Source organism: Aethalodelphis obliquidens, unplaced genomic scaffold (genome assembly GCF_003676395.1).
Source record: "Aethalodelphis obliquidens isolate GAN/ISIS:26980383/991018 unplaced genomic scaffold, ASM367639v1 scaffold2, whole genome shotgun sequence".
Taxonomy (NCBI): domain Eukaryota; kingdom Metazoa; phylum Chordata; class Mammalia; order Artiodactyla; family Delphinidae; genus Aethalodelphis; species Aethalodelphis obliquidens.
In genome coordinates, this window is record NW_020837946.1 from 54,044,153 (window position 1) to 54,056,421 (window position 12,269).

At 39.0% G+C, this 12,269-nt stretch overlaps 1 protein-coding gene across 1 annotated transcript in view; it reads left to right on the forward strand.

Annotated features, from left to right (window-relative positions):
* The window catches only part of TTN (titin), a 277,274-nt gene that overhangs the window by 45,760 nt on the left and 219,245 nt on the right, over nt 1–12,269 (forward strand). Inside the window, exon 44 of the mRNA XM_027126990.1 lies at nt 8,778–8,966. Coding sequence (XP_026982791.1) covers nt 8,778–8,966 — 189 coding nt within the window. The remainder of the gene's footprint in view (nt 1–8,777; nt 8,967–12,269) is intronic.

The following is a 12,269-nucleotide window of genomic DNA, read 5'->3' on the forward strand; positions in this document are numbered from 1 at the left end:
TCACACAACTTCCCTTAAGAAAGTAAGTGCAGCTCTGCTTTCTGCAAATTGGAAAAAAATATGAGTCTGCAGAGGCCCCAGTCTCATGTTTTGGGGAACTCAGTACTTGCTGAAGCATGGAGCATGGTCCTGAGCAATCTGGTGGTGCTTTTTTAAGTGGAAATGTTATCTATTGAAGGTCTCTGGTGCCACCTACTGGTGGAAGAGAAGTTTGTAAAAGTAGAATTTTAAAACTTGTAATAAAGCTAGCTTTTTGCTAGTGCTCATTCTACAGATAATGGTCAGTATCATTTGGTGGCTTACAGAGTGGCAGCTAGCTAAGTGAGATGTTAAATAATTCGTTTAGCAATGAGGAATGCCCACTGTTCATTTAAGCTTTTTTTTTTGTTTTATTCTACCAACATCTGTGTTCCTGCTATTGAGACATTGCACTAGGTTCTAGGGATGCCAGGACCTGTCTCTTGCCTTCATGGAGCTCAGTGTGTAGGTGAGGAGACGCGCATGCACAGCTAGATCCCAAGGTTGTAAGTGCTGTAACAGCCCACCTACTCAGTGCTCTCTGTCTGGGAGAGAGCTAGAGAAAATGCACGGACGGCACATTGAAGAATTAATAGGCTCATGAGCACAGTCGTGCTCCAGGCAGAGAATGTTTACAAAGTCATAAAAGCTCGCCAGAACACTCCATGTGCTGGCAACAAGTGGTTTAAGTATGGTTGGAAAGTGATGCAATGAGTGGACGAGAAGCTAGAAAAGAAGGCAAGGGCCAGATCCTAAAGTGTTGGTATTCTGTGCTTAGGACTTTAGATTTTATCTTGTTTACTTTGAGGAGCCACTGAGAGATTTTGAAACCCCTGGGTAACATGATCAGGTTTTCTTTTTAGAAACAACACTCTGATCATGAGAGGAGGAATGGACAGATGTGGGAGGTGAGGCTGAAGGTAACGGACCAGCAGAGAGGCTATCATATTATAATAGGCTTGGAAAGTGTTGACAACTGAGTCAGGAGAAAGATGGGGGTAGATTGTGCAAGAGTCCAGGAGGTAGAATGAACGAGACTCAGGGACCAAATACAATGGAGTGGTGGGGGTGAGGAACTGGGGCAGTGGGGTGGCCTCACAGAAGCCATGAGAGGCCAGTGGCTGACACAGATAGTGGCAGCCCAGTCAAAAGTACCAAGTCCATTACCAAAACAGGTCTTGCCCTTTAGCTCATTTATTATTGACGATTCATGCCTGTCCTCCTGCTTCACTCAGTTCACCAAAGGAAGAAGTTGTCAGGAAGAATAAGCAGGGAACCTTGTGAGGGAGAGAGAGTACCAAACTCTCCATCCTTCCCTTTCCATTGATGTTTGTTTTTTTTTTTTAACATCTTTATTAGGGTATAATTGCTTTACAATGGTGTGTTAGTTTCTGCTTTATAACAAAGTGAATCAGGTATACATATACATATGTTCCCATATGTCTTCCCTCTTGCGTCTCTCCATTGATGTTTAAACAAACAAACCAAGTATTTGTAGGATGACTTTTACATCCCATGTGATGATGGTATTACTTGTATATCCTATGGCCCTGTTTATTAGGTAAGTTATTGCTGATCCCTTGTGATGTTAGACATTCTCACTTTAATGACTGACTTGTGCCTGTGGTTTATAAAACCCTCTCCTCTGTGTATGTCATTGAATTCACACAGCAATTTTATAGCCCATGAATTATTATGCATCTTATTTTACAAATGAGAAGACTGGTCCAAAGATTAACTGACATGTCTAAGGTCACACAGCTGGTAAATTGTAGTGTCAGGATTCCATTTCCTACCTTACCTTGCTACCTAAGGAAATAAAAAGATTTGTTTCTTTAAAAGGGGAACTTGTAGTTTATAACAACTACCCTAGTGGGAAGCAGGGGAATATTCATAAACCAATATTTATGCAACAGTGCAAACAAATACTAGAGGACTGGACTATTAGAAGATCCCCATGGGTGGTATTGAGATAAGGAGGTAATATAGTGACCACATTCCAAAAACAAGATGGCTTCTGATTTTTGGCTTTCAAAACAAGTAATTAAATTTGAATCCACGCTTGACTTACAGGGCTGTTGCTTTAATGGAAGTATAATTTTTTTTAAAGTACACATCATCTTAAACTGTAACAACATAGTAATATGTATCCTTGATTTGGGGTTTTTACTTTCTATCATTTTAAGATGGTTCAAATCCTTGTGTGGAAATAGCTAGTTTTTTTTTTAATTTAATTTAATTTATTTTTTTATATAGCAGGTTCTTCTTAGTCATCAATTTTATGCACATCAGTGTATACACGTCAATCCCAATCACCCAATTCATCACACCACCATCCCCACCCCTCTGCGGCTTTCCCCCCTTGGTGTCCATACGTTTGTTCTCTACATCTGTGTCTCAACTTCTGCCCTGCAAACTGGTTCATCTGTACCATTTTTCTAGGTTCCACATACATGCGTTAATATACGATATTTGTTTTTCTCTTTCTGACTTACTTCACTCTGTATGACAGTCTCTGGATCCATCCATGTCTCAACAAATGACCCAATTTCGTTCCTTTTTATGGCTCAGTAATATTCCATTGTATATATGTACCACAACTTCTTTATCCATTCGTCTGTTGATGTGCATTTAGGTTGCTTCCATGACCTGGCTATTGTAAATAGAGCTGCAATGAGTGTGTCTTTTTGAATTATGGTTTTCTCAGATATATGCCCAGTAGTGGGATTGCTGGGTCATATGGGAATTCTATTTTTATTTTTTCAAGGAACCTCCATACTGTTCTCCATAGTGGTTGTATCAATTTACATTCCCACCAACAGTACAAGAGGGTTCCCTTTTCTCCAAATCCACTCCAGCATTTGTTGTTTGTAGATTTTCTGATGATGCCCATTCTAACTGGTATGAGGTGATACCTCATTGTAGTATTGATTTGCATTTCTCTAATAATTAGTGATGTTGAGCAGGTTTTCATGTGCCTCTTGGCCATCTGTATGCCTTCTTTGGAGAAATGTCTATTTAGGTCTTCTGCCCCTTTTTGGATTGGGTTGTTTGTTTCTTTAATATTGAGCTGCATGAGCTGTTTATATATCTTGGAGTTTAATCCTTTGTCCGTTGATTTGCTTGGAAATATTTTCTCCCATTCTGAGGGTTGTCTTTTCATCTTGTTTATGGTTTCCTTTGCTGTGCAAAAGCTTTGAAGTTTCATTAGGTCCCATTTGTTTATTTTTGTTTTTATTTCTATTACTCTAGGAGGTGGATCAAAAAAGATCTTGCTGTGATTTATGTCAAAGAGTGTCCTTCCTATGTTTTCCTCTAAGAGTTTTATAGTGTCCGGTCTTACATTTAGGTCTTGAATCCATTTTGAGTTTATTTTTCTGTATGGTGTTAGGGAGTGTTCTAATTTCATTCTTTTACATGTAGCTGTCCAGTTTTCCAAGAACCACATATTGAAGAGTCTGTCTTTTCTCCATTGCATATCCGTGCCTCCTTTGTCATAGATTAGTTGACCATAGGTGCGTGGGTTTATCTCTGGGCTTTCTATCTTGTTCCATTGATCTATGTTTCTGTTTTTGTGCCAGTACCATATTGTCTTGATTTCTGTAGCTTTGTAGTATAGTCTAAAGTCAGGGAGTCTGATTCCTCCAGTTCTGTTTTTTTCCCTCAAGACTGCTTTGGCTATTCAGGGTCTTTTGTGTCTCCATACAAATTTTAAGATTTTTTGCTCGAGTTCCATAAAAAATGCCATTGGTAATTTGATAGGGATTGCATTGAATCTGTAGATTGCTTTGGGTAGTATAGTCATTTTCACAATATTGATTCTTCCAATCCAAGAGCATGATATATCTCTCCATCTGTCAGTATCATCTTTAATTTCTTTCATCAGTGTCTTATAGTTTTCTGCATACAGGTCTTTTGTCTCCCTAGGTAGGTTTATTCCTAGGTATTTTATTCTTTTTGTTCCAATGGTGAATGGGAGTGTTTCCTTAATTTCTCTTTCAGATTGTTCATCATTAGTGTATAGGAATGCAAGAGATTTCTGTGCATTAATTTTGTATCCTGCAACTTTACCAAATTCATTGATTAACTCTAGTAGTTTTCTAGTGGCGTTTTTAGGATTCTCTATGTATAGTATGTCATCTGCAAACAGTGACAGTTTTACTCTTCTTTTCCAATTGGTGTTCCTTTTTTTTTTCTTTTCCTTCTCTGATTGCCGTGGCTAGGATTTCCAAAACTATGTTGAATAATAGTGGTGAGAGTGGGCATCCTTGTCCTGTTCCTGATCTTAAAGGAAATGCTTTCAGTTTTTCACCATTGAGAATGATGTTTGCTGTGTGTTTGTCATATATGGCCTTTATTATGTTGAGGTAGGTTCCCTCTGTGCCCACTTTCTGGAGAGTTTTTATCGTAAATGGGTGTTGAATTTTGTCAAAAGCTTTTTCTGCATCTATTGAGATGATCTTTTGGTTTTTATTCTTCAGTTTGTTGATATGGTGTATCACATTGATTGATTTGCATATATTGAAGAATCCTTGCATCCCTGGGATAAATCCCACTTGATCATGGTGTGTGATCCTTTTAATGTGTCATTGGATTCTGTTTGCTAGTATTTTGTTGAGGATTTTTGCATCTATATTCATCAGTGATGTTGGTCTGTAATGTTCTTTTTTTGTAGTATCTTTGTCTGATTTTAGTATTAGGGTGATGGTGGCCTCATAGAATGAGTTTGGGAGTGTTCCTTCCTCTGCAATTTTTGGAAGAGTTTGAGAGGGATGGATGTTAGCACTTCTCTAAATGTTTGATGGAATTCACCTGTGAAGCCATCTGGTCCTGGACTTTTTTTGTTGGAAAATTTTTAATCACAGTTTCAATTTCATTACTTGCGATTGGTCTGTTCATATTTTCTATTTTTCCTGGTTCAGTCTTTGAAGGTTTTACCTTTCTAAGAGTTTGTCCATTTCTTCCAGGTTGTCCATTTTATTGGCATAGAGTTGCTTGTAGTAGTCTCTTAGGATGCTTTGTATTTCTGTGGTGTCTGTTGTAACTTCTCCTTTTTCATTTCTGATTTTATGGATTTGAGTCCTCTCCCTCTTTTACTTGATGAGTCTGGCTAATAGTTTATCAATTTTGTTTATCTTCTCAAAGAACCAGCTTTTAATTTTGTTGATCTTTGCTATTGTTTTCTTTGTTTCTATTTCATTTATTTCTGCTCTGATCTTTATGATTTCTCTCCTTCTACTAACTTTGGGTTTTGTTTGTTCTTCTTTCTCTAGTTCCTTTAGGTGTAAGTTTAGATTGTTTATTTGAGATTTTTCTTGTTTCTTGAGGTAGGATTGTATAGCTATAAACTTCCCTCTTAGAACTGCTTTTGCTGCATCCCGTAGGTTTTTGATCGTCTTGTTTTCATTGTCATTTGTCTCTAGGTATTTTTTGATTTCCTCTTTGATTTCTTCAGTGATCTCTTGGTTATTTAGTAACGTATTGTTTAATTTCCATGTGTTTGTGTTTTTTACATTTTTTCCCTCTAATTCATTTCTAATCTCATAGCATTGTGGTCAGAAAAGATGCTTCATATGATTTCAATTTTCTTAAATTTGCTGAGGCTTGATTTGTGACCCAGGATCTGATCTATCCTGGAGAATGTTCTGTGCACACTAGAGAAGAAAGTGTAATCTGCTGTTTTTGGATGGAATATCCTATAAATATCAATTAAATCTCTCTGGTCTGTTGTGTCATTTAAAGCTTCTGTTTCCTTATTTATTTTTATTTTGGATGATCTGTCCATTGGTGTAAGTGAGGTGTTAAAGTCCCCACTATTATTGTGTTACTGTTGATTTCCTCTTTTATAGCTGTTAGCAGTTGCCTTATGTATTGAGGTGCTCCTATGTTGGGTGCATATATATTTATAATTGTTACATCTTCTTCTTGGATTGATCCCTTGATCATTATATAGTTTCCTTCCTTGTCTCTTGTAACAGTCTTTATTTTAAAGTCTATTTTATCTGATATGAGTATTGCTACTCCAGCTTTCTTTTGATTTCCATTTGCATGGAATATCTTGTTCCATCCCCTCACTTTCAGTCTGTATGTGTCCCTAGATCTGAAGTGGGTCTCTTGTAGATAGCATATAGATGGGTCTTGTTTTTGTATCCATTCAGGAAACCTGTGTCTTTTGGTTGGAGCATTTAATCCATTCATGTTTAAGGTAATTATCGATATGTATGTTCCTATGACCATTGTCTTAACAGTTTTGGGTTTGTTTTTGTAGGTCCTTTTCTTCTCTTGTGTTTCCCACTTAGAGAAGTTCCTTTAGCATTTGTTGTAGAGCTAGTTTGGTGGTGCTGAATTCTCTTAGCTTTTGCTTGTCTGTAAAGCTTTTGATTTCTCCATCGAATCTGAATGAGATCCTTGCTGGGTTGAGTAATCTTGGTTGTAGGTTCTTCCCTTTAATCACTTTAAGTATTTCATTCCATTCCCTTCTGGCTTGTAGAGTTTGTGCTGAGAAATCAACTGTTAACCTTATGGGAGTTCCCTTGTATGTTATTTGTCATTTTTCCCTTGCTGCTTTTAATAATTTTTCTTTGTCTTTATTTTTTGCCAATTTGATTACTATGTGTCTCGGCGTGTTTCTCCTTGCATTTATCCTGTATGGGACTCACTGCCCTTCCTGGACTTGGGTGACTCTTTCCTTTCCCATGTTAGGGAAGTTTTCGACTATAATCTCTTCAAATATTTTCTCTGGTCCTTTCTCTCTCTCTTCTCCTTCTGGGAACCCTATAATGTGAATGTTGTTGCATTTAATGTTGTCCCAGTAGTCTCTTAGGCTGTCTTCACTTCTTTTCATTCTTTTTTTCTTTGTTCTGTTCTGCAGCAGTGAATTCCACTATTCTGTCTTCCAGGTCACTTAACCATTCTTCTGCCTCAGTTATTCTGCTCTTGATTCCTTCTAGTGTAGTTTTCATTTCAGTTATTGTATTGTTCATCTCTGTTTGTTTGTTCTTTAATTCTTCTAGGTCTTTGTTAAACATTTCTTGCATCTTCTCGATCTTTGCCTCCATTCTTTTTCCGAGGTCCTGGATCATCTTCACTGTCATTATTCTGAATTCTTTTTCTGGAAGGTTACCTATCTCCACTTCATTTAGTTGTTTCTCTGGGGTTTTATCTTGTTCCTTCATCTGGTACATAGCCCTCTGCCTTTTCATCTTGTCTATCTTTCTGTGAATGTGCTTTTTGTTCCACAGGCTACAGGATTATAGTTCTTCTTGCTTCTGCTGTCTGCCCTCTGGTGGATGAGGCTATCTAAGAAGCTTGTGGAAGTTTCCTGATGGGAGGGACTGGTGGTGGGTAGAGCTGACTGTAGCTCTGGTGGGCAGAGCTCAGTAGAACTTTAATCTGCCTGACTGCTGATGGGAGGGGCTGGGTTCCCTCCCTGTTGGTTGTTTGGCCTGAGGCAACCCAACACTGGAGCCTACCTGGGCTCTTTGGTGGGGCTAATGACAGACTCTGGGAGGGCTCACGCCAAGGAGTACTTCCCAGAACTTCTGCTGCCAGTGTCCTTGTCCCCACATTGACCCACAGCCACCCCCGGCCTCTGCAGGAGACCCTCCAACACTAGCAGGTAGGTCTGGTTCAGTCTTCCCTGGGTTCACTGCTCCTTCCCCTGGGTCCCGATGCACACACTACTTTGTGTGTGCCTCCAAGAGTGGAGTCTCCGTTTCCCCCAGTCCTGTCGAAGTCCTCCATTCAAATCCCACTAGGCTTCAAAGTCTGATTCTCTAGGAATTCCTCCTCCCGTTGCCGGGCCCCCAGGTTGGGAAGCCTGACATGGGGCTCAGAACCTTCACTCCAGTGGGTGGACTTCTGTGGGATACGTGTTCTCCAGTCTGTGAGTCATCCACCCAGCAGTTATGGGATTTGATTTTACTGTGATTGCACCCCTCCTACCATCTCATTGTGGCTTCTCCTTTGTCTTTGGATGTGGGGTATCTTTTTTGGTGAGTTCCAGTGTCTTCCTATCGATGATTGTCCAGCAGCTAGTTGTAATTCTGGTGTTCTCACAAGAGGGAGTGAGAGCACCTCCTTCTACTCCGCCATCTTGGTTCCTACTCGCTAGTTTTATTATTATTTATTATTACTCCTACTTTGAAAAAAGCCAAATATATCTAGGATGCCCAAATTTCATGACTCTTTCCATTTTAAAAATTTTCTTTTTTGCTGAGACCTTCCAATGCTTGCCTACTGGTAACAAAATAATAGAGATTTTTTTCTTCATTCTTTAAGGGTGTCTCTTTTAGACTTTATGGAATGTTCATCTTCTCAGGTCTGTTTTTGATGGGTCTTTCTGCCTAACCAGCGTGCAGATTTCCCTCACTTCCTGTCTCAGTAGGTAACCACAATCTCAGATCAAACCCTTTATGATGACTGTTTCTCAGGACAGTCTTTTTCTCATTTGACTGAACATGTCAAAACCTTATCTTTGCTTCCATAGCATGACAGGCAAATGGTTAAAAAGAATATAACTAACATTGTAAATTTTCAAACATTATAACCCATCTATAAGCTGGATTTTTCTAGAATCATGTTTCCTTCTTAAAAATGAAATTACATAAGATCAGATGTGGCATGCCCAAAACAAAAGTATAATGTTATTTAGATAAATATAAAATTAGTCACTAATATAGTCAATATTGTGTTTGCAGGTAAATAAAAATATCCACTTGTTCCAGTGATTTAAAGATCCTTTTCCTTTCACGTTACAGATCTAAAAGTGTCTTGGTACAGCAAAGACAAGAAAATCAAGCCATCTCGGTTCTTTAAAATGACTCAGTTTGAAGACACTTACCAACTGGAAATTGCTGAAGCTTTTCCAGAAGATGAAGGAATTTATACTTTTGTTGCTAGTAATGCTGTAGGTCAAGTATCAAGCACAGCCACTCTGAGACTGGAAGGTACAGTAAAACAACTTTAAGTACCACATTTAAATATGGATCTAATCTCACAATGTCAGTAACAAATCACTAAGGATTTCACGTAAATCATCGTTGGTCCTACCATTCTCTTAATGTGACTAATTGTTTCCATGTTATATGTGATGTTCTCGCTTTTCAGTTACCCCTTCTCATTATGAATCACAAACCATCATTTTTTATTTTGCCCTGCTTTGTCTCCATAGAATTGTGTAATGTGTTGCTCTCATCATCAGCTTTCATGCTTCCTGATCAGCATGTATCAGAATGGGGAGAAATATGCTAAAGAATTAGATAGATCTGTTTTCTCATCTGGCTAGGATGCAAATTCTAAAAAAGAGTGTTTTAAAATCTAAGAGTGTTACCATCCCACCATTGTACTGACACAATTCTGATTTCACAGAAGCTACAGTGGGTGATTTCAGGTCTGTACACCAGCTGGATGTGTTTACTGTCATTCAAAGAATGCCTGAGGGTTGAGGAGCTCCACTGTAAGATGGTTTAACATCTCTGTTACTTGGGGCTCTTCAGCTGCAATCAGAAACACTTCCTCAGTATCGGGGTGGGGCGCACTTTGATTCAAAATGAGATAGTATTTTTATAGATTCAGGCTGTTTTTCCTGAGCTAAATTAGTCTCTGTAATATTAAGCATATACAAATACATAAAGAGTTAGGGCAACTTTTGCTTTTTTCCTTGATTTTAAACACTTATTATAATAACCAGAGGTTTTCTTAATAATTAGTGTAGTGTGGTTTACAAAAAAGAAAACTGGTTTGACAACCAGAGGGAAAAAAATAACAACAGAAGACAAGAATACCTAAACTGAATTGCATACTCCACGACCGCCTTCATGCACAATGTAGTGAAGTTCCTTAGACTAGTTATGTCTCAGCATGTTTGTCTGGAAAATGGAAGGGAACTTGTGTGATTTTGAATCAATGTGTGTATGTGGTAACATACGTTGACAAGGCATCAGGATTGGTCTGGATTCTAGTTCACCACTGAAATTTACAACAGATCTATAGACAACTCCCAGTAAGTTCTGGTTTCAGTGCAGGGTAAGACATTAAAGGTTGGCATGCTTCTTTTCAGGATTTAGCAAACTTGAAGAAGTTACATCAGACTCTCAATGGCATGTCTCTTCGTCAGTTTCATTTAAGAAGGAGCCCCTTGGCCAAAAGCCCATCTTCATCCAGCCTCTGTCAAGCCTCAGGGTGCACAGCGGGGAGACAGTCAGATTCCATGCCAGGGTTTCTGGCATTCCCAAGCCAGAAATCCAGTGGTTGCATAACCAGCAACCAATTCTACCAACAAAAGATGTAGTTTTCCATTTTGAGGAGTCCACAGGCATGGCTTTAATGCTTATAGTTGATGCTTACTCAGAGCATGCCGGCCAGTACTCTTGCAAAGCAGCCAATAGCGCTGGGGAAGCCATTTGTGCAGCTATACTCACAGTGACTCCAAAAGGTAAAGAAAGCCTGGCTTGCTTCAAAGACTTTGATCTGCTGCATCCCTCCTACTCCCACTGTTACTAATGAGAGTCTCTGCTGTGTGTCTTGGTGCATATTGTGGTCGGTCCATAATTTATTAACAAAATAACACCCAGGTGCCCCTAAGTCCTCAATTATAGTTTAACCAGTGTACTTTAAATCTCACTGAAGTACGTGTTCTGGGCATTACACTAGTTATTATTTGGTTAGGCATCAACTTTGCTTGACATTTTTACTTTTCTAAACAGCATCTCATCATTGCATCATTAATGATTTATTTGCTACATATTTTTGATAAAGTATATGATGGAGGGAGGACAAATGATATCCCGAATAGAGTCAGAAAAAAAGAGGGAGCGGCTATGTCATTCTGGATAGCTGCAATGACAACAAAAAGAAGGAAGCAGATACTGTATGGCATCCGCATGAGCCTTCATCATCCATCCATCACTGGATCACTGGGAATGAATTTTCTTTTGTGTCACCCTGACATCCTGGAGCACACTGCATCTGGCATGCTGCTTCCAAGTAACAGTGACGTCTTTCATCTTCATCTTCCGTGCCATTTTATGTTACTAACCTCTTCAGGTGACAAAGCTTAAGATCCTAATGTTCTTTTCTTTTTCTTGTCACTTGATCGTACAGTGCAAGCCCTAGGTAGGCAAAGTTCTGGGAAAAATGTAAGAGAGTCCACCAAGTCCCAGACAGTGGCAGATTCCTGTTTCACAAAGCAGGAGAGCAAAATATCCCAAAGCGAAATTAAGTCATTTCAAGGATCATCATATGAATATGAATTTCAGGTTTTTGAAGGTGTATCTCAAAGTTCCGCCCACACAGCTACATCCATTCGAGATGTAGAGTTGCACCATACTGCATCCCTTTCACAAATTGCAGAAAGCACTGAGTTATCTGAGAAATGTGCTGAAGAGCCAGTGGATGAAGCACCAAGGATTCTCCTGCATCTTCAGGACCTCTCTGTAAAGTGCGGCGACACGGCTCAGTTCCTCTGTGTTTCAGAAGAACCTTCCGTTGACGTAACCTGGACTCATGAAGGTGTAAAGATAGAGGAATCTAAGAGAGTGAAGCAGTCACAAAATGGCAATGCTCAGTTACTTACCATATGTAATGTTCAGCTGGTAGACCAAGGATTGTACAGCTGCGTTGTCCACAATGAGTACGGAGAGAAGACAACATCAGCAGTACTAAGAGTAGAAGGTGGTTATTTGCTATTTAGCTCTGACTTGCTTCATTTCATCCTCATCGCTTTATGCAGCTTTTCCATCATGCAGATTGAATCAATGAATATATTAAACAGAATACCCTTAAATTAGCACTCTATTCATAAATGACTTATGAAAGTCAGCCAAGTCGTTGGCCAAACTTAAGAACATGTAACTTTCCAGTCTAGATTCAAGGAAGTTTAACTTTCACATCTGAGTTCAGGAAGTCAAGGTTTGTTTCGTATGTGCTCTTTTTTCTAATACTTACCAAACGTGCCACCTAGGAAGTGTACCAAAGAAGGTTCAGATGTTAGAGTTCATCAAGTGTTTATTGAGTATTTATTATTGTGCCTGGCACTGTCTGGACCAAAATTAGTAGTCTTTAGATATTTCTCAATAAATGCTGCTGCTTTATAGTCTCAGATCCTCCCAGAATTGTAGAATTATCTCACAGCAAGATCATTATTTTTGTTGTTATTGTGCTTGATTCACCACTGTGTCTAGAAGGGGCACAAATATATTTGGGCAAAGGTTAACTTCTTCCTTCCTTCCATGGACTTTCTTCTTGGATGC